Source organism: Cricetulus griseus, chromosome 3, assembly GCF_003668045.3.
Source record: "Cricetulus griseus strain 17A/GY chromosome 3, alternate assembly CriGri-PICRH-1.0, whole genome shotgun sequence".
NCBI classification, from domain to species: Eukaryota; Metazoa; Chordata; class Mammalia; order Rodentia; family Cricetidae; genus Cricetulus; species Cricetulus griseus.
Genome location: NC_048596.1, coordinates 211,309,645 through 211,330,060, shown reverse-complemented (window position 1 = coordinate 211,330,060; position 20,416 = coordinate 211,309,645). Strand labels below are relative to the sequence as shown.

Sequence of the window (20,416 nt, the reverse complement as noted above, 5' to 3'; positions counted from 1 at the left end):
TAATATTGTCACTGTTTAAACTAATTATAAGGCCCATCTCCAATAGGTCTGGAGGTGGCATTCCTTAATGTCATAAAAAGTTGAAGTCTACTAATTAAACCCAAGTGGAATGATATCGTTCAGTGACCTGGAATTACTATTTTTGAAAAATATTATATTTACTTCATTACAAGCCAGTTTTATTTAAATCAAGGTTGTCTAATAAATATATTCTGTTAGCCACTCATGATGTGAGTCCTGCTGTATGAATTAGATCATTGTCCACTGACCTCGACCATCAAGCAGGTGACCAGCTAATGAAAGGAGGAACCAGGGAATCAGAAGATAAAGAAAATAGGAAAGTCTGGACTCAGGAGGTCTTGTACAAGCTATGTCTTGTGCCAAGAAAGTTTGTCAAGAAGTACATTTTATCTACAATCTGTAAGGGGAAAATGGGACAGAGACAGTGTGACGTTATCATACAATAGGACAAAGTTAACAGGAGGCTAATCAAGCAATGTTTCAAAAAAGGAACATAGGATTTTCCAATTGCATCACAGATCAAGCACACAGTGGCCTGGGAGCTGATAACTTAAGTCTCTTTGGAGGAGGGGGAAGCCAGTTTACCAAAATCCTAACCCCTTGAATGGACCTTGCCAAATCTGCCTCTGGGAAAGGGCACAGAAGTAGATTCCTTTTGTCCTTTCATCAAAGCCTCTGAGAAAGCTTTGGATGAGCCTGACTCAAGCCATGAGATGTTTGGCTTGTAATAAATAAGGCTGTGTCTCTTTCTCTTCAGTAGCCTTTTAAAAGATGTTTTGAGCCGGGCGTTGGTGGTGCACGCCTTTAATCCCAGCACTCGGGAGGCAGAGGCAGGTGGATCAAAAAAAAAATGTTTTGTATTTTGATAATTTCATACAATATATCTTAATAATACTCATCCTCTCCTCAACTCCTCCCAGATCTTCCCTCAACTCCTTACCCACCAAACATGATTTTCTCTCTGTCTCCCACCACCCACTGCCTTCTCTGGTGTCACTGAACTGAAGAAAATTGACTTTCCCTGTCATCACAGCAGTAGAAAACAAACTAAGGCACTTTCTTGATAACAATCAAATGCCAATAGCTCTTTAGCTAGGAGTGGGGCTCCATGCCCACCTCCCCTCCTCCACACTGAGATTTTGTCTGGTTTGAGCTTGGGCATGTCCTGTGCATGCTGATGACACAGTCTCAGTGATCCTATGTGTGTGTCTCCCCTGTTGTGTCAGGAAAACACTGTTTCCTTGAAGTTGTTCACCACCTCTGGCTCTTACAATCTTTTTTTTTTCTTTTTTTTTTCTCTTAAAATCTTTCTGTCCTCTCTTCCACATAGCTCCCAGAACTTTTACAGGAATGGGTATAACATAGATATCTCTTTCAGAGCTGAACATTCCAAAGTCTCTTATTCTCTGCACATTGAACTGTTGTGCATTTCTGTGTTGGCTACCATTTACTACAAGAAGAATCTACTCTTATGGGATTTGAGTGTTACATTGAGTGGGCATGGCAGTATGTCATCAGGAGTTGTTTTATTGCTATGCCCACTTAGCAAAATAATAGTAGTAGCTTTTCCCATAGGGCCTCATACTTGTCTAACCTCAAGTTCTTGACTTCATTATCAGTATCAAGTATGAGTCCCATCTTGTAAAGCAGGCCTTAAATCCAATCAAAGTGGTTGGTTGCTCCCAAAGCATTTGTTCCACTATTGGATCAGAGGGCATATCTTTGTGGGCAGGTAATTATTGTAGCTCACAGGGTTCACAGTTGAATGGGATTGATGATTACTTTTCTCTTCCAGTAGTGTGTCTAGAACCTTCCACAAATATGAATACTGGTTAGTAGGAATGAAGCTTCTGGTTGAGCTAGATTTCTTCATGTTCTATGACCCAATTGCTGTCTTTAGTAATAGAGTTTTACTGTCAAGTGCTAGACAGTAACCAATAGCATTGCCAACCAACCATCATGTGGGAGTCTATGGAATGTGTTTGGCCAATGGCTCAAAAATATGCAACCCATTCTTGGTACTAGGTTTTTTATTTGGTCTGGTTTGGGTGTTGTCCCCACAGTATAGAATTATATAAGCTCCTTTTATATATGTGTATGTTTTAGTAAGCTTCTACAATGGCAAGGTTTCCATATTTTTTTCAAAAGACATTATTGTTAGTTATCCCCCTCCCATATTACCTCCTCTTGCCTGCCCTCTTATCTTCCACTCCATTTAATCTTCTCTTCTATTTTTCTACAACACTGTATTCTATTTCCCCTTCCTTGAAAGAGCCTCTCCACCCCATTGTCCTAACCTGTGTTGGTATTCTGAACAAAACACATATATCCAAAGCCTAAAGGCTAACATTCCTATAAGACAGAAAATATACAGTGTTTGTCTTTGTGGGTCTGGGTTACCTCACTCAGGACAACTGTTTCCAGTTCCATTTATTTTTCTGCAAGTTATACTTTTAAACAGCTGTATAATAGTTCATTGCACAATGTACCACATTTTTATTAACAATCAGTTTATGGACATCTTGGGTATTCCCATTTTCTGGCTATTATACACAAAACACCCATGAACATGAATGAGCAGGTAATTCTGTAGTAAGGAACAGAAACCTTTAGGTACATGCCTAAGAGTAGTATAGCTGGATTTTTATACTATAAAATCCAGTAGATAGGTCAGTTCTCAGATTTTTGAGGAACCCCCACTGATTTCCATAATGGCCACACTCCTGCCAGCAGTGAATAAATGTTGCCCTTTTCCTGAATCCTCACCAGTGTGTGCTGTCATGTGTTTTTCTTGACATTAGCCATTTGGTGAAGAAGAAATCTCAAACTAGTTTTGATTTGCATTTCCATGACCGCTGGTAATGTTGAACATTTTTTTAAATATTTATCAGCTGTTAGTGTGTCATCTTTTGAGAACTCTGTTTTATTGCAAACCCTGAATTATAATTGGGTCGTTTGTTTTCTTGATGATTGGCTTTTTGTTGTTGTTGTTGTTTGCTTTTTTTTTTGAGTTCTTTGGATATTCTAGATACTAACACTCTGCCAAATGTATAATTGGTTAAGTTTCCCCATTCTGTAGGCTGCCTCTTTTCTTGAATGATGCTATCTTTTGCCATCCAGAAGTGTTTTCACTCTATGCAGTCCCATTTGTTAATTGGTAGTCTTAATGACTTTTAAGATAAGCTGCTGTTAAGTCTATCCTTTTTTCTTTGCTTTTTAGTATTAATTTATTACCTTTATTTGTGTGTGTGTACACACATCAAGAGTTTGTGTGTCCCTGTCTATGTAGGTACCCTCTGAGACCTGTGGGCATCAGATCCTCTAGAACTATAGTTACAGGTGGTTTTAAACCATCTGATATAGGTGCTATGAACCGAACCTGGGACTTCTGAAAAAACAGCAAGCACTTTTAAGTGCTACACCATCTCTCCAGCCCCATCTTTTTTCCCCACCTTTAAAAAATAATCATCCACTTCACTTTATTTGGGGAAACACCAGCTTAATAGAACATGTAAGCCTCAAAATAAAGTAACCATTCCAAATGCCATAAGAGTAATAGCTGAACAAGTATTGAATGCAAATTAATGTACTAATATAACCATAGCATGACCACAACCAGACAGTTCTCATGCCACTAGGCTAAGCAATGGAATACTAGGGTCAAGAGAAGATAGTAATCCTAACCTTATAGGTACACTCATGATCTATAAACAAACTCTGTGGAAAGAAGGTCTTTTCCCAGGGACTTCATAGTCAATAGATGCACTTCAATAATTAGTTTAGAATCTGTATACAATTCAAATGATGACCCAGTTCAGCTTTAGCTTGTGTCTTAGTGGGGGTTTCTACTGTGTAAAGAGACACCATGAACACAGCAGCTCTTGTAAGGAAAACATTTAATTGGGGTTGCTCACTTACAGTTTCAGAGGTTTAGTCCATTATCTGATGTGGGATGATACTCTTGTACACTGTAAAGATTTGTCAGTCATGTTGGTTTAATAAAACGCTGATTGGCCAGTAGCTAGGCAGGAAGTATAGGTAGAGCTACCAGACTAGGAGAATTCTGGGAAGAGGAAAACAGAAAGTGAATTGCAGTCAGACACAGTGGAAGCAAGATGAGAATGCCTTACTGAGCAAAGGTACCAAGCCACGTGGCTAAACATAGATAAAAATTATGGGTTCATTTAAGTTGTAAGAGCTTGTTAGTAGTAAGCCTGAGCAATAGGCAAAACAATTTATAATTTACATAAGCTTCAGTTTGTTTATTTGGGACTAAAGGGCTGTGGAACTGGATAGGACAGAAACTTCTGTCTACAATTATCATCATGATGGGGAGCATGGCAGTGTGTGTGCAAGCAGACATAGTAGCTAAAAGTCCTACATCTTGCAGGCAACAGAAAGTCCACTGAGACACTGGGTGGTATCCTTAGCATAGGAAACCTCAAAGACCACCCCCACAGTGACACACTTCCTCCAATGAGGCCATACCCACTCCAACAAAGCCGTACCTCCTAGTAGTGCCACTCACGATGAGATTATGGGGGCCAATTACATTAAAACTACCACACCTTGTTTCACTTTCTCTCTTACTACTAAACAAAAATGCAACTAATAGTAATAATAAGCCCTGAATAAGCCCCATAGGCTTCAAAGCTTACACAGCAGTTTCTAACAGAAGAGAACATGCATCCTTAGGTACTGACTGCTACTTTATTTTAATATTTATGAATAATGGTTAGTAAATGGCCTATTCAAGGCCCATGACCAGCTGGGATGCAAGAAGAATTAATAACAGGTAACTCATGCTCTCTACTATCCATGTAGGACAAATAATCTTTCTGTAGCTATTTTTGAGTTTGCATTTAATTCAAAATAATGTAAAGAAACTATAGAGAATTTTGATGTCACAGAACTTTAGCATATTCATGGTTGAGATTCTCCAAATAGTCTGTAGGTGTAGTTTCTCCTGCATGAAGCCTATGCTCTTGTTGGCATCTAATGAGATCATATAGAGAGGCCAGTCCCAAACAGACCCAGGAGATTGGTCCACCTTGTGTTTGCCTTCCTTTTCCACAGTGTCACACTAGGCACACTTCAGAACAAAAGTGTTCTTGGCCTTCTCAGCACCCATTTTTTAATTCAGTCTTTTGTAACTAACATGACAAGCATCATATACCAGGAGCCAGGTGTCCCATGCTTTAGCCTCTGACACTCCCTCTTACTATAGTTCTAACACCCATGTGCTACATGGTAAGAGAGTATGTCCTGACTTTCATCACCTGAAACAAACATGGAGCCCTAAGACCTGAGGACTTGCACTCATTGACCAGAGTCGTTCTCCTGCTGAACTTGGACAAAGGTTCAAACTTCACCCCAGCCCTGGGCTTCTCCTGAGTGCCCCTCAGCTTTCAGTATTTGACACTGAGGTTCATAACATATGGAAATTAACAATAAAATGGTGTCACACCCTTTTGCTAATATTTTCTGTTCTGCTTTCTGGGAAGAAGCTAAGATTTTTCTTGAGCCTGGGTGATGCAGCAGCTGGTCCTGTTGCTTCACTAATAGAGTTACTACAGTTCTATTTTGTTTATGTTCTTACATAGAAACATCTCTCTCCAGCAAGATCTCGAGTCTGATGCAGTATTCACTGTAGTAATGAATACTTGCTAATCTGAACTCTTAATGTTTTATCTAGAATTTCTACTTGGATAACAAGGGGAAAAAAGAAAACAAAGAAACCAACGAGAAAATGAATGCTAAAAACAAAGAAACCTTACTTGAGGTAAGCTTCACTTTGCAAAGTGCAATAAATGCAAAGGACATTTACTGGATCTGTTAAATTATTTGCTCACACAACAATGGAAAATTCTGAAACACTCCATAAAATTTGGTTGTAAATGCTAATTATCACCAAATGATAGTCATCTAAATAATTCAATGGCTATTTTGAGTCAGCTGTAATAAAGTGCAACTTTAGATAAAATAGTTTGCTTTTATGAAATTGAATTAGTAATTCTTTCACTAAAAAGACATGGATCATCATAAAACTCACTGTGACATGTATGTTCCACTTCAGAAGGACTCTATGGAATGAGATGTACGGATTTCCAAATCGTTGTCTTCCGTGAGGCTCTTCACATGTGAGGTCTAGAGGTAGAGACATGACTTAGGGTGTGACTCTGCCTGAGTTGTTCATGTGCTAATAACTAGAACTTGTCTCTGTGAGCCTCCAATAGCAAATCATAAGGGATTACCACAGAACCCTAGTGGTGATGAATGTCCAGTGCCTTTGAGAGGCACATTCCAGAAGTTCTCTGACAGTGGACTTTGTTGGAAGCTATTAAGGCAATGATGCTAAAGATGGAGACCCTCTTTCAGGTCTTAGGTTACACATGGGCATCCTAGAGCCCCAGAAAAGTTGACTTTGATTCACTCCCAATGTAATGTTGATCTGTCTTGAATTAATAGGCTTGTCTCTTGGAAGTGCAGACCTAGTGATAAACACAGAGCCTATGGAACCAATTCGCTGACACTAAAGAGCTCCATATTCTGTTCCCTGGTGGTTTCACTTCCTCCTGTGTTTCCATTCTGTGTCACATTCTAAAAGGTCTAGACCAAAACTAGAGCAGATTGACCTGGATGCCATTTCCCAAGGTCCTGAACATGCTTTTCCAGGCCTGGTTCTGCTCTGTAAATGCAATGGGGATTTCAAAATGAAAATGAGATGTGCTTTCTGCTTCCAGCCACTGGACTCTAGACCAGCGGTTCTCAACCTTAGGGTTGAATGACACTTTCACAGGGGTCATCTAAGACCACTGTAAAACACATTTCTGATGGTCATAGGAACTGAGACAATGTTCCTCTATCCATCTCCAGGTGGGTCTGTCCACGTACATGAAGACATCATTGCTCCAAACCCATCACATACAACCTAAACATACAGGTGTATGTGATAGGATTGGCATCATAATGTATTTATATAGGTCAATCACACATGTGTAGAGAGCAGCCACAGTGCTGGAAGGAGCAATATTGGAGGGAAAATCACAACTCATGAATTCTAATTACTGAGTAAATGCAAAATCATGTACTGTAAAATCTCCAACTACTTCAAAATGTGTGTGTGTGTTTTCCCATATATATATATATATATTATATATATATATATATATTATATATATACTGGATGCTGATACACTTGTGGTTGATGTGAATACTAGCAAATCATAGAAACTTTAAAGAACTGTATTGCCTGAACTATGCCCTGTATCTTTTGAATTATTAAAGCTATTTTTATTACATATTGTTTTGTGATTAATCACTGTGCTTTAATTATGTTCAATTTGTAGCAATGAAAATATATCTGCATATCAGATATTTACATTATGATTCATAACAATAGCAAAATTACAGTTATGAAGTAGCAATGAAAATAATTTTATGGTTGGGGGGTCAACAGAACATGAGGAACTGTATTAAGGGTCTCAGCATTAGAAAGGTTGAGAACTATTGCTTTAGAATGATGAAGAAAATATCAGGTGTCCCCAAAAGTGAAGATGGGAAGGATTCTGAACAGATCAGTGATGGTGGAGACCAAGTCATGGAAAAAAAACATTTGCCTTCCACAACCACTTATTTTAACCAATGATTAGACATTCCCTGTCTACAAGAGAACACTTGCTTGTGTGTGAATTGATACAGTTGCATGAATAGTCTTTGGGATTAGATTTCAAAATCATACATAGCTGAATGTGAATGAAAATACAAAACCTGTTATGTTATGGAAAGTTATACATTGTTCTATCAGCTTTAGGCCAAAAATTCAAATAATCTTAATAGATGATTGACAAGCCAACTTGGCTTGCTGGGAGAAATGTACTCAGAGTTGTTCTCCTGGCTCTCCTGTGCAGAGGTTTATTCTGAAGGATGAAAAATTCAATTATTTCGCATTTATGAATCTATAGTAAGAATTATAATATTAAAAGAAAATAGTAATTGAGTGTCCAAACAAAAAGATAGAATAATATGCAGTTTATCCAAGGGCTTTTTAAAAAAGAAATTTATTGAGATTTGCACATTTCCATGCAAGTTTTTTATTAAAATTTTTATTTAAATTAGAAACAAACTTGTTTTACATGTCAATCCCAGTTCCTGCCCCTCCTCCCCTGCCCCCCAACTGACTCCCTATCCCAACCCCTCTCTGCTCCCCAGGGAGGGTAAGGCTTTCCATGGGGGATCTTCAAAGTCTGTCATATCATTTGGAGCAGGGCCTAGACCCTCCCCCATGTGTCTAGGCTGAGAGAGTATCCCTCTATATGGAGAGGGCTCCCAAAGTCCGTTTGTGTACTAGGGGTATATACTGATGCACTACCAGTGGCCCCATAGATTGTCCAGACCTCCAAACTGACCTCCTCGTTCAGGGGGCCTGGAACAGTCCTATGCTGGTTTCCCAGCTATCAGTCTGGGGGCCATGAGCAACCCCTTGTTCAGTTCAGCTGTTTCTGTGGGTTTCTCCAGTATGGTCTTGACCCGTTTGCTCATCACTCCTCCCTCTCTGCAACTGGATTCCAGAGTTCAGCTCAGTGTTTAGCTGTGGGTGTCTGCCTCTGCTTTCATCAGCTACTGGATGAAGGCTCTAGGATGGCATATAAGGCAGTCATCAATCTCATTATTGGAGAAGAGCATTTAAAGTATCCTCTTGGCTATTGCTTAGATTGTTAGTTGGGGTCATCCTTGTAGATCTCTGGACATTTCCCTAGTACCAGAATTGTCTTTAAACCCATAATGGCCCCCTCTATTATGGTATCTCTTATCTTGCCCTTCTCTATTCCTCCTCCAACTCAACCTTCTTGCTCCCTCATGTCCTCCTCACCCCTTCTCTGCTCCCCTTCTCATTCTCCTCGCTCCCTCTCCCTTCCCCCATGCTCCCAATTTGCTCAGGAGATCTTGTCCCTTTCTCCTTTTAGTAATGTTTCTTTTACAAATGTGGATGCCTTTGTATTTGGGGCATAGATGTTCAGGATTGAGATTTCGCCGTGAAGGATTTCTCCTGTGATGAGTAGGAAATGACCTTCTTCATCTCTTTTGATTGATTTTAGCTTAAAGTCTAATTTGTTAGATATTAGGATTGCTATCCCTGCTAGTTTCTTGGGTCTATTTGATTGGAAAATCTTTTCCCAACCCTTAACTCGGAGGTGCCGTTTGTCTTTAAAGTTGAGCTGTTTCTTGTATGCAGCAGAAGGATGGATTCTATCTTCATATCCATTCTGCTAGCCTGTTAAGGCAAGTTAAGACCATTAATATTGAGGGATATTAATGACCATTGATTGTTCATTTTTATTTTGTATTTGCTGTTGGTGGTGGAATTGTGTGTGGATTTGCACCCTTTTTTTTTCTTTTGGCTGTTAGTAAAGTGGGATTTTCTATTGCCTGTATTTTTCTGGTTGTAGTTGACTTCCTTAGGTTGAAGTTTTCCTTCCAGAACTTTCTGTAGGGCTGGATTGGTGGATATGTATTGTTTAAATCTGGTTTTGCCATGGAATACCTTATTTTCTCCATCTATATTGATTGAAAGCTTTGCTGGGTATAGTAGTCTGGGCTGGCATCCATGGTCTCTTAGAGTCCATGAATATCTATCCAGGACCTTCTGGCTTTCAGAGTTTCCATGGAAGAGTCAGGTGTAATTCTGATAGGTTTGCCTTTATGTTACTTGACCTTTTTCCTTAGCTGCTCTTAATATTCTTTCTTTATTCTGTATGTTTGGGGTTTTGCTTATTATGTGGCAAGGGGACTTTTTGTGGTCTACTCTATTTGGTGTTCTGTAGGCTTCTTGTACTTTCATTGGCATGGGAAAGTTTTCTTCTATGATTTTGTTGAATATGTTTTCTGCACCTTTGAGTTGGGTTTCTTCACCTTCTTCTATACCTATTTTTCTTAGGTTTGGTCTTTTCACGGTGTCCCATATTTCCTGGATATTTTGTGTTAGGATTTTGTTGGACTGAAGATTTTCTTTGGTCAATAAGTCCATTTCTCCTAGTGTATCTTCAATACCTGAGATTCTCTTTTCCATCTCTTGTATTCTGTTGGTTATGCTTGCATCTGTAGTTCCTGATCATTTACCCAGCTTTTCTATTTCCAGCATTCCCTCCGATTGTGTTTTCTTTATTGTCTCTATTTCAGTTTTTAGGTCTTGAACTGTTTCCTTAAGAGATCTGTTGATTTCTTGTATTTTTTGGTTTGTTTTTTCTTCCATTTCTTTAAGGGATTTTGTCATATCCTCTATCATTTTCATGAAGTTGTTTTTAAGGTCATTTGCTTCTGCTTCATCTGCACTGTGATGTTCAGGTCTTGCTGGTGTAGAGTCCCTAGACTCTGGTGGTGTCATATTGGTTTTTCTGTTGTTGAATGTGTTTATATATTGTCTTCTTCCCATGCCTTCTTCCTCTCCTGGTGGGTACGGGACTAAGGTTCCCTTCCAGTGGGTGCAAACAGATGCAATACTCTGATGTCTCTCTTCTTCCCATTAATGGAGGCAGGACTGGGATGGGGCCTTGGCAGACTCTGGGTGGGCTGGATTCTGCCAGGATGGGATCCTCAGTGCGCAGTCCCCAGACCTCAGGTGTCTCCAATCAGGGCAGAGGAAAGGGGGCCGCAAACAGGCCCAAGCTCACCTAGTCCTGTGGGCAGAGACCCTTGCAGTCTCTGGGTGGGCTGGATCCCACTGGGATGGGATCAGCATTGCGCTGACTCCCAGGCCTCAGGTGTCTCTGAGCAGGACAGAGCTTCCATGCAAGTTTTACATTTTGAAAATCTATAACTAGAAAATGTGTTTTTTCCTGTTTCCTATAGCATTAGTAATAGCCTTTATCATGTTTGAAAACATCCAATAATAAAACACCAATCTGGGGACTGAACAGATGTAAAAATAAATAGTAAAATATTTTTAAAAATAAAATAAAATACTGTAGAATTATATAATTTTACTACTTAATGGCAATAAAATATTTATTCTCCCTTTTGGTTTGCTTTTTTTTTTTTTTTTTTTTTTTTTGGTTTTTCGAGACAGGGTTTCTCTGTGTAAAGGAAAGGTGTTCCATCCATTTCCAACAGAATTGACTTAAACTGGGATTATTCTTTAAAGGTAAACAGAATCTGTGTTTTATGCCTCTGGATTCCAATTTCAGGAAAGTTTCTGTGGCACATCCATCATCGTACCAGAACTCGAAGGAGCTCTTTATTTGAAAGAAGATGGAAAGAAATCCTGGAAACGGCGCTACTTTCTTCTGAGGGCTTCTGGAATTTATTATGTTCCCAAAGGAAAGACAAAGGTCAGTCAGTTTTTCATTACTATAACAAAACACCTGAGACAACCAAATTTTTAAGAAGATATGTTTGTCCCACACCTAAGACTAGGGGGTCATTGCAGAAGATGGAATAGAAAGACTGCAAGAGCCATAGGAGCAGGGAGTTTGCTGTAAGGCTGTGTCTCCTAGGAATATCAAAAGCTACACCCATAAAGTCTCACCTTGTTAAACAAGGACAACAATAGGGGCTGGAGAGATGGCTCAGAGGTTAAGAGCACTGGCTGCTCTCCTAGAGGACATGGGTTCAATTCCCAGCACCCACATAGCAGCTCACAACTGTGTAACTCCAGTTCCAGGGGATCTGACACCTTCACACAGACATAAATACAGGGAAAACACCAATGCACATAAAAAGAAATATATTTTTAAAAAGTTCAATAGACATGCTAATGTGAACAGGGAGCTTCAACCCTATGCAAAGAACTACAGCAACCAGGAAGGCTGGGAATGAGAGAAACAGTCTTCCCCAGGGAAGAGCAAAACAATTGGTTATCCAATACCAAATGGTCAGCTCTGAAAACCTACATAGAAGTAACACTGTACAAACTGAGAATGTTGTATTTAGAAATATATGTGTGTGTACAAATATGTGTGTGTACATATATGTGTGTATACATATGTGTGTGTGCGTGTATTTCAATTAAAGAAAAAGAGACCATGAATCTGGAAGTAAGGATGGGTATATGGGAAGGTTTGAAGGGAGGACATGGAAGAGGGAAATGATGTAATTACAACCTCAAAAATTTAAAGAAGTAATTTTTCTAAAGACAGGTTTATTTTGGCTCAGTTTTGGAAAGCAACCTATTTGTTTTGAGCCTCACAGGGAGGGAAATGACAGAGGAAGGCATTCTCAGGGCAGAAGCAAAAGGAGAAGCCAGAGTCCCACAGCCCCTTCTGGGAACAGGCAACCAACCCCAGCTCCTGATGTCTCTACTGCCTCCCAGTGGTGCGTTAGCATATGGCCCCCTGGGGAGCATTCCCAGTCCAAACTACCACAATCACAAGGGAAGATGGTAACAGTGGAAAATCAAAACAGCACTTGTGCGAGGACACATCTCAGGAGGGTGAGACACAGAAATACTTAAGGGAGAGACAATCTTAGCTACATCCTGGTCCCATGGATTCTATGGTATACAAAATCTACACAAATATATGTCCTATAATATGAAATTATTGGAGTACATTTGAGTTTCCCATACCTTTCTCCTGAATATGAAAACAAAATTTCATGTTTTAAAGTCATGGACTATCAAGATGGTCCTCCTACCAAGCCTAACCTACTCTATTCTGAAAAACTTTGTCCTTCATATTAGTCTCCTTGTTCTAGAGTCATTATGATCAAACCTATTTTATCTAAAATCTTAGTGGTGTTACAAGTCTTGAGATCTACATTGGATTTTAAATCTTATACTCTGAGCAGTCAAATTATTCTCAGAGGCATACTGAATTCATATGCTTTTTAATTTATCAGCGCATCTTAGATGCCATTTAAGTTTTGCTTGCCTAGCTAGGATTATTGGCTCGGATCTACAAACATAGTAAATTGTTATTCTAAATCTAATTTCAACAGTGGCTCTGACCTTTAATCTTGGCCAATGCTTTTCTTGGAGAGTTGGGACAGTTCATTTTGTTCACCTATAAAAAGCTTTAGAATATAACCCTTGTCTAGGGTAAGCCAAATGTAGGGGTTTGCCAAGTGGCATGTTTATGGATTGCAGAGTTCTTCTAATAAGGTTTATCCCACATACCCAAGCAGGTGGCATCACTAGTGAGGTGACCCCACTATCTTTGTGGCCATTATGGGTAACTCTTGATGTGAGGCCGATGTTGTCCCACTTAGCCATTTTACTCTGTAGGTGTGAATCTTAGACATGATACATCCTACCTCTACTAACTTTGCTCCAGTCCCACACTGGACAAAGCAACATTGTCCCACAGGACATACAACATGTCCCAAGATGACTTGTTCTGTTTTATAGCATATATGCCCTAAGCAGTTAAATATAAGACATATAAATAAGCCTAGGACAGACAGTTCACTGAGTGATACAAGCTGCATTCACCTTAGAGTTGGGCAACTTCTCTCATGATTGCCAAGAACACTGGATGGAGGTCAGAAGAAAGTCAGAAGTACAGTCATTGGGAAAAGAGACAAAAAGCGCATTGTTCACAACTGGCGTGCTTGTCTCCACAATAGGAGACACCTGGAAAGTGACTGTGACCAAACAAACTGGTCAATGAAGAAATCGTTTTGCCTTACACAAGCAATATACAAATGAAGCATAACTCAAGATTCTGTGCCGAACAGGCACTACAAGGATAGAACATACAGCAATCAAAAATGTTCAGGATGTATATTGCATAAACTAGAAAATTTTATAAAGAAACTGGTATTATCAATCTATGAAAATTACAGTTATGTTCTTTTTACTTAAAATACAAAGGCTGGCTACAAAATTAATCAGAAAGAAATGTTATCCCCAAATAGGCTCACTCCCCCAAAAAACTATGAAGAACATTGATCTAAAATTCTGTCTCCTGGAGGTTGAACATTAAACATTCTTTTCATTACTATAATGAAAAGAAAGCAGTTATAAATGAACTGATCAACAAAGAGCCAAATAATGTAGAGAATTTAAAGCCAGAATTCTACAGTAGTGGAGAAACAATGTAGAATTCAAGATAATAAATAGTATTGAAATAATTGCACAGCCATTTTTAAAGCTTTCCACTACAGCCAATGAATCAACTCAAATCCTAGTTTAATTAAGATGTATTTAGAAAAACTACTCTAGGGCCGGAGAGATGGCTCAGCGCTTAAGAGCACTGAACGTTCTTCCAGAGGTCCTGAGTTCAATTCCCGGCAACCACATGGTGGTTCACAACCACCTTGAATGAGATCTGGTGCCCTCTGCTGGCATGCAGGCAGAAGACTGTATACCTAATAAATAAAATCTTCAAAAAAAAAAGAAAGAAAGAAAGAAAGAAAGAAAGAAAGAAAGAAAGAAAGAAAGAAAAGAAAAAGAAAAACTACTCTAAAACCATAAAAGAAAATGTGAGATGACAGTTTCATAATTCTAGTGCACAAAGACATTTCTTAATCAAGAATAAAATTCAAAATTACAAAGGAGAAAATTGACAGCATTTACTAGATAAAGTTGTTTTAAATTCCTTATCAATGAAGATACCAAACAAGACTTTAAGGACTAGTTACACAGTCAGACATTTGCAACACTATTACCAAATATAAATGTCCATCATATGTAAAGACCTCAACAAATCAAGAAGAAAAAGATGAGCATATGCAAGGAAAAACGGCAAAGCGTATTAAGTGAAGATTCCCAGGAATCAATATCAAAATTAGTTTAGTGAAAGCTTTTCCATCTTGCCAGTAAGTTAACAGATAGTACTCCCTCCCTTGAGATTGATAAAATCAGTAATATTGACAGAGTTGTTGGGGGAGGGGAAGAAGGGGGGACATGCTTAGGACTGAAGAGCTGGACTGTAAAATGGTACAGGCAAGCTGAGAATAATTTACCAAGTCCTGTGCCATGAATGTAAGGGGATGTGGATGCACGCCCCTTTGGACAGCAGCTGCACCTCTCCACAGAAATATTTACTCACATACAGATATATTCATAATGGTAAAAGCTGGATTAATCTCTGATAAACTACAGTACAGTAGTTAAATAGTTTGATCTATGCAATGGAATGTTGTGCAGAAATAAAGTATCAGATAGCTACTCTTGTATCCTGGGGAAATTAGCAACTGTATCCTAACAAGGAAGGAAAGTTCAGGAAGCAGGGTTTGTGGTTGTCTCATGAGATTTAAATGTTTTATTAGTTTTTTGAGAATTTCACACAATCATATTCCCCTCCCTTCCATTAACTCCTCCCAGGTCCACCTCCCTTCTCCACCCACCCAAGTTTGTCTTTTTATTTGTCTTAATTCATTGAGTCCAGTTTCAGTTGCCAAATACTCGGGGTGTTTGACCATCCACTGGAGCATGATTGACCCACCAGGAGTAACACCCTCAAAGAAAACTGACTCTCCCTCCCTCCCTCAGCAGTTTTATGCCCATTTCCGCCATGCCATGCTGGGATTTTGTCTGGCTTCAGCTTACGCAGGTCTTGAGCTTGATGTCACAACTTCATGAGTCCATATGTGCTACTGGCCTAAGCTGAGTCCAGAGATCACTGTTTAGTCACCCACTGCCTTTGGCTCTTATATTGAGCTTGGAGTAGAGAACTTCCCTGGCATGCACAAGGCCTTGGGTTACATCCCCATTGAGAAAGAATTGCATGCATAAATATGTGTATATATGTGCATATGTGTATACATATATGTATATATATGTATAATATGTATAGGCAAGTATATACATATAGGCATAATGGGGTTCATCTATGCCTAAACCTATAGATAGATGATAGATAGATAGATAGATAGATAGGTGATTAATAGATAAATAAAATGAAAGAAAAATATACTCAAGAACATTTAGGAGTCTATCAGTCTGTTTTATGTGCGGTGCCTCTAAGAAGGAATAAAAGCAGGAGGAGAGGAAAGCTGATAAAAAGAGAATGTGTACTGTAGCAATTTAACTGTGGTGAGTGTGTGTGGTTTTGTAGTTAAAACTTCAATCCCCCCTCCCAAAATATAAAAGAAAAAATGCCCCGCCATGCATAAAGGAATGAGTTCTCCCATATGGTGTAGCAGTCCCGACCTGTATTCCTTATTCAGTAACTAGGTAGGGGTTTTAGAACACATGAAAAAGGACAGCGTGAATAGTGGAACAAATGTGTAATCGAAGTGAAACCAGATATGTAGATTAGAGATTGCCATTTTCACAACACATTTGATCCACAGAGAAGAGGTCTCTGTTTCCATGGCAACCCTGCCAGCCTAAGGAGAAAGCGTGAAAGAGAATGGAGCTTGGGCTAATTTACTGAGCATCGAATTTAATTCTCATTCTTCAACCTGAGGGGACTTGCTTTTATTTCCTAATTGTCAATCACAAGCCCTGTCACTGACTTCAAATAGCAAAGTCACAGTGAAGTTTCCAACAGAGGTCACCTTGCCATGATTGCATCAGTAGCAACAGTACATAATCAGTCAGTTCTGACTCCCAGAGTCCACAGCAGATACTAAGACAACAACGTCATCTTTCATCCCATTGCAGGAAAGACACTGGTTGTCTGTTGTCTTTTATGAAGGCTTGACTTAAAGGAAACCATGTACAGAACATGTTCGTACAAATTATCTTAAAACTCCATATTTTATCTACTGAAATAAAATCCTTTGTTGCAGCACCAAGAAGAATCTGGGGAAATTAGCAACTACCATCTCAGAGAGATTTTGTTTTCCCTGTCTTTTAGACATCCCGAGATCTGGCGTGTTTTATACAGTTTGAAAATGTAAACATTTACTATGGGATTCAGTGTAAACTGAAATACAAAGCACCCACTGACCACTGCTTTGTTCTAAAGGTATGTCATGAGCTACTGATTTAGACTTCTAAGCCATTTCAATCATTATTTGCTTCTAAGAAAAATGGTAAATGTTATTTCATAAATTTTAAGTATGGTGTCATGAAATGTGTAGTTTTAAACCAAAATAATGCAGTGCTCTGATAGCTATCAAATTGTTGTGTCCCCAAAAGCCTGTTGTCTGATCCTAAAAGTTCAAGTCTGTCTGGGCCTTTATCAGTTCTAGAAATCTAAGTTCCATGTTTTGTGTAAATTAACTTAAAATTACATTAATAAAACCACCAGTTTTTGTCAGGCTTGGTGGCGCATGCCTTTAATCCCAGCACTTGAGAGGCAGGCAGATCTCTGTGAGTTCGAGGCCAGCCTGGTCTCCGGAGTGAGTGCCAGGATAGGCTCCAAAGCTACACAGGGAAACCCTTTCTCGAAAAACAAAAAAAAAAAAAACAAAAAAAAAAACAAAAAAAACCTAGTTTTCAATTCTTTACTTATTTATTATATTCTTGTTCCACTGTACCAAGTTTTTTGAATTTATCTTGCCAATGTTTCCTAGGGGAAAAATACAGAGAGCACTTTAAAAAATAATTACCCAGGTTGTAAACTTTTTTTAAGTCTCATGTATCCCAGGCTGGCCTCAAAGTGACTGTGTAGTTGAGACTATCCTAGGGACCTGACTCTCTCACTTTCACCTTCTAAGTGCTGGGACTATACAGGTGGGCACCCCCATGCCAGGTTTAGGTTTTGAAACTTTTAAAGGTGCACACTGTCAGAAGGAAATATGTACTATCTGAGATTTTGATTCACTTACATGTTTTAAGTTAGAATCTCAGGCCACTCAAGTGAGTGGATGGTTATTTTGTACCTACACTTGATGTATCAAGTATCTTTTGGCCTCCAGAGCTCTGGATTTAAGACCAAGGTAAGTTTGTTTGCATTTGTTCTTAGTCTAATATAATAATTCAGCCAAGTCAATCATATTCAATAATTTTTCTCCATCCACAATTACCATTGCTTATTATGATCAAATAATTGCCTGGGATTCCTGGCTTCCTTAAGGACTCAAAATTATGTGCCTTTTATTTAGACATCCTGGTCTTTCCATTACTATGCACCCAACTTTTAGTAATTTATCAATAATGTTAACAATAATGAACACTATGCCAGCCTAGTCAGCATGACACTTCCCCTGTGGTTCTCACCCAGGACCTTTTGATTCCTGGTAGATGTTTTCTGATGTCTAGAGACATTCTGATGTTCATAACTTGCAACAGAGACCAGGTACTACTATTTATTGGCATCTACTAGAAGCCAAAACCATTAAATATCACAGCTGCACAAAACAAGCCTGTACAAAGAATGACATGACCTCAAATACTGACAGCGCTACTGTTGAGAAATCCTGTGCTCATCAGGTATCACCCAGAACCATGGCTGTAAAGAGACTGACGCAGCACAGAGGGCTAGATTCATTCACTCACTCTCTCCCTCAATAGTTACTGAATGGAAGCTATCTTCTGGGTATATTCTGAGTGCAGAGAACACAGAAGTAAACTAATGTACAATAATTCCTATTCCCATTGAGTTTATGGTCAGTATGGGGGATTGGCCATGAAGAAAAAATTATAATGTGTTGTCAGTCAACAAATAATACTTCTGGGGAATCAATACAGAGCAGGGTAAGGGACAGAGCCTTGGGTGGGATAGTCAGGAAAAGATAGTGACGTTTGACAAAAGACATAAATGAAACAAGAGGGCAATTGGAACTGAAGAGAAAACACTCCAGGAGAGAGACCCTTAAGTGCAAAGGTCTTAAGGCCACACTCTGTTTAGGTCAGGAGGACAAGAACGTCTTGCCTCCTTCCAAGTTTGCATGTCTGTACTCACTGCTCATATTGAAAGGACAATGAGAATAATGGCAAACTGTTATAGAGCATTTCATTAGTGAATACAGAACTTGAGCTCTGATTGGCCAAGTCAGGATGAGAGCTCAGCAGTGTGGCTCTCTTCTTCCAGACTGTTAGTGATGGTGCAGCCCAGAATGGCTGCCAGCAACCAGGGGGGTTCCCTTATTCTCACAGACCTCCTTGGGTGAGGCTGGATTCTTGATTTGTCTGCAGACAGAATTTTAGGATGAAGCTACTTGAAGTAGAGTTGGGGGTTATTTAGAAGAAAGATTAGCATACAGTTAAGCACAGGATTGCTAGAATGAATGTGATAAGACACACTCCAATGGCTGTGGGCTTCTCAAAGGAGACTCATGTCCATCTTAGTGGCTGTCATGTTATATCTTAAGGGTTGCTAAGAAGCCTTTTCTCTCTTTTTGGTAAATGAGAGTATAGGGTAGCTCCAAAGATACCTTGGGATGGGATTACAATCTCACAAAGCAAAACATCAGCCACAAGAATTGCGCAAGGCAGTTAAAACATGTGTTTTACTGTAAATGGGGTTTCTGCTTACAATTCCTAGAAACCCGCAGGTTTACAGCCAAGAAGAGAGCAGAGGCCATATATGCTTGGCCTTGAGTGTGCTTGAGCATGATCCTTACCCTACCACTGCTGTCTCTGAGAATTCATAGTCCTAGTCACAGATCTAGCTACTACCTACATGCAAAATATTCCCAATCTACGGTAATTCTTTCTCCTTCTCTTACCTGTAGTGACTACAAATCCAACAGGTACCTCATCCATCACCTCAATAGCTCAAGCTCCTCTCCACCCTTGCAGATCCCCTCTCTTGGCAATTGCTCCCAAACCTAGTAGTCCCGTCACCCCTACAGTATTTTCCCATTCACTCCTTCACTAACATAGTACTAATTAATTGACTTAAAGCAATAGAGATTTAGTGTTCTTGTGTTTAAAAAAAATCATAACCAGGGTTGGGGGAAGATTGCTTGTTATGCAAGACATTAATAACCTGAGTTCAGTATCTGGAACCTTGGTGTCAGGAGGGAACTGATTCCCATCAGTTGTCTTCTGACCTACACATAGATACACACACACACACACACACACACACACACACACACACACACACACACACACACACACGCTAAAAATCAGCTAGAGCCTGGCATGGTGACTACCAACACTAAGGAGTCTGAGGCAGAAGTATCACAAGTTCAAGGCCATCCTAGGCAACCGAGGCCCTGTCTCAAAAAGGAACAAAGAAAAAAGCTGAGTTATTTGCAGAGAAGTCTAAGGACATCTGTTCTGTGCCTTTTCTCTGGGTTCTGGAAGTTTCCAGCTGTCTTTGTATTCCTTGTCTTACAGCCACATGATAAAAATACCTTTGTGCATCAGGGCATGGTCATCTTCATTGTGAATGTCTGTGTCAGTTTCTTCTCCTTTTCTGGTAAAGAAGGAGATTCATAGGATTCAGTATGAACTCTTCTAAATGGATGATGTCTACAAACACACTTCATACACAGTGGGGCAGCACTTCTTTTACAGCAGACACAAATCTGTAATAGCCATCTGCTACAGCTATGAACAGAGACAACCCTCAAACCCCTTCATCTTGCCGCATCTCATCTGATCCTTGGGGCA

The 20,416-nt window shown here is 39.4% G+C and overlaps 1 protein-coding gene and 1 long non-coding RNA gene across 4 annotated transcripts in view; one reads left to right on the top strand and one right to left on the bottom strand.

The window, feature by feature from the left end:
- The window catches only part of LOC118238595, a 61,565-nt gene that overhangs the window by 22,460 nt on the left and 18,689 nt on the right, over positions 1-20,416 (bottom strand). Inside the window, exons 2-3 of the long non-coding RNA XR_004769318.1 lie at positions 20,158-20,219; positions 6,074-6,168 (exon numbers count right to left, since the gene is read on the bottom strand). This is a non-coding gene — a long non-coding RNA (uncharacterized LOC118238595). The remainder of the gene's footprint in view (positions 1-6,073; positions 6,169-20,157; positions 20,220-20,416) is intronic.
- The window catches only part of Apbb1ip (amyloid beta precursor protein binding family B member 1 interacting protein), a 107,272-nt gene that overhangs the window by 71,984 nt on the left and 14,872 nt on the right, over positions 1-20,416 (top strand). For all 3 annotated transcript variants that reach the window (XM_027405348.2, XM_035442795.1, XM_027405347.2), the window contains 3 exons: positions 5,717-5,803; positions 11,205-11,348; positions 16,764-16,874. In XM_027405348.2, the coding sequence (XP_027261149.1) occupies positions 5,717-5,803; positions 11,205-11,348; positions 16,764-16,874 (342 nt within the window). The remainder of the gene's footprint in view (positions 1-5,716; positions 5,804-11,204; positions 11,349-16,763; positions 16,875-20,416) is intronic.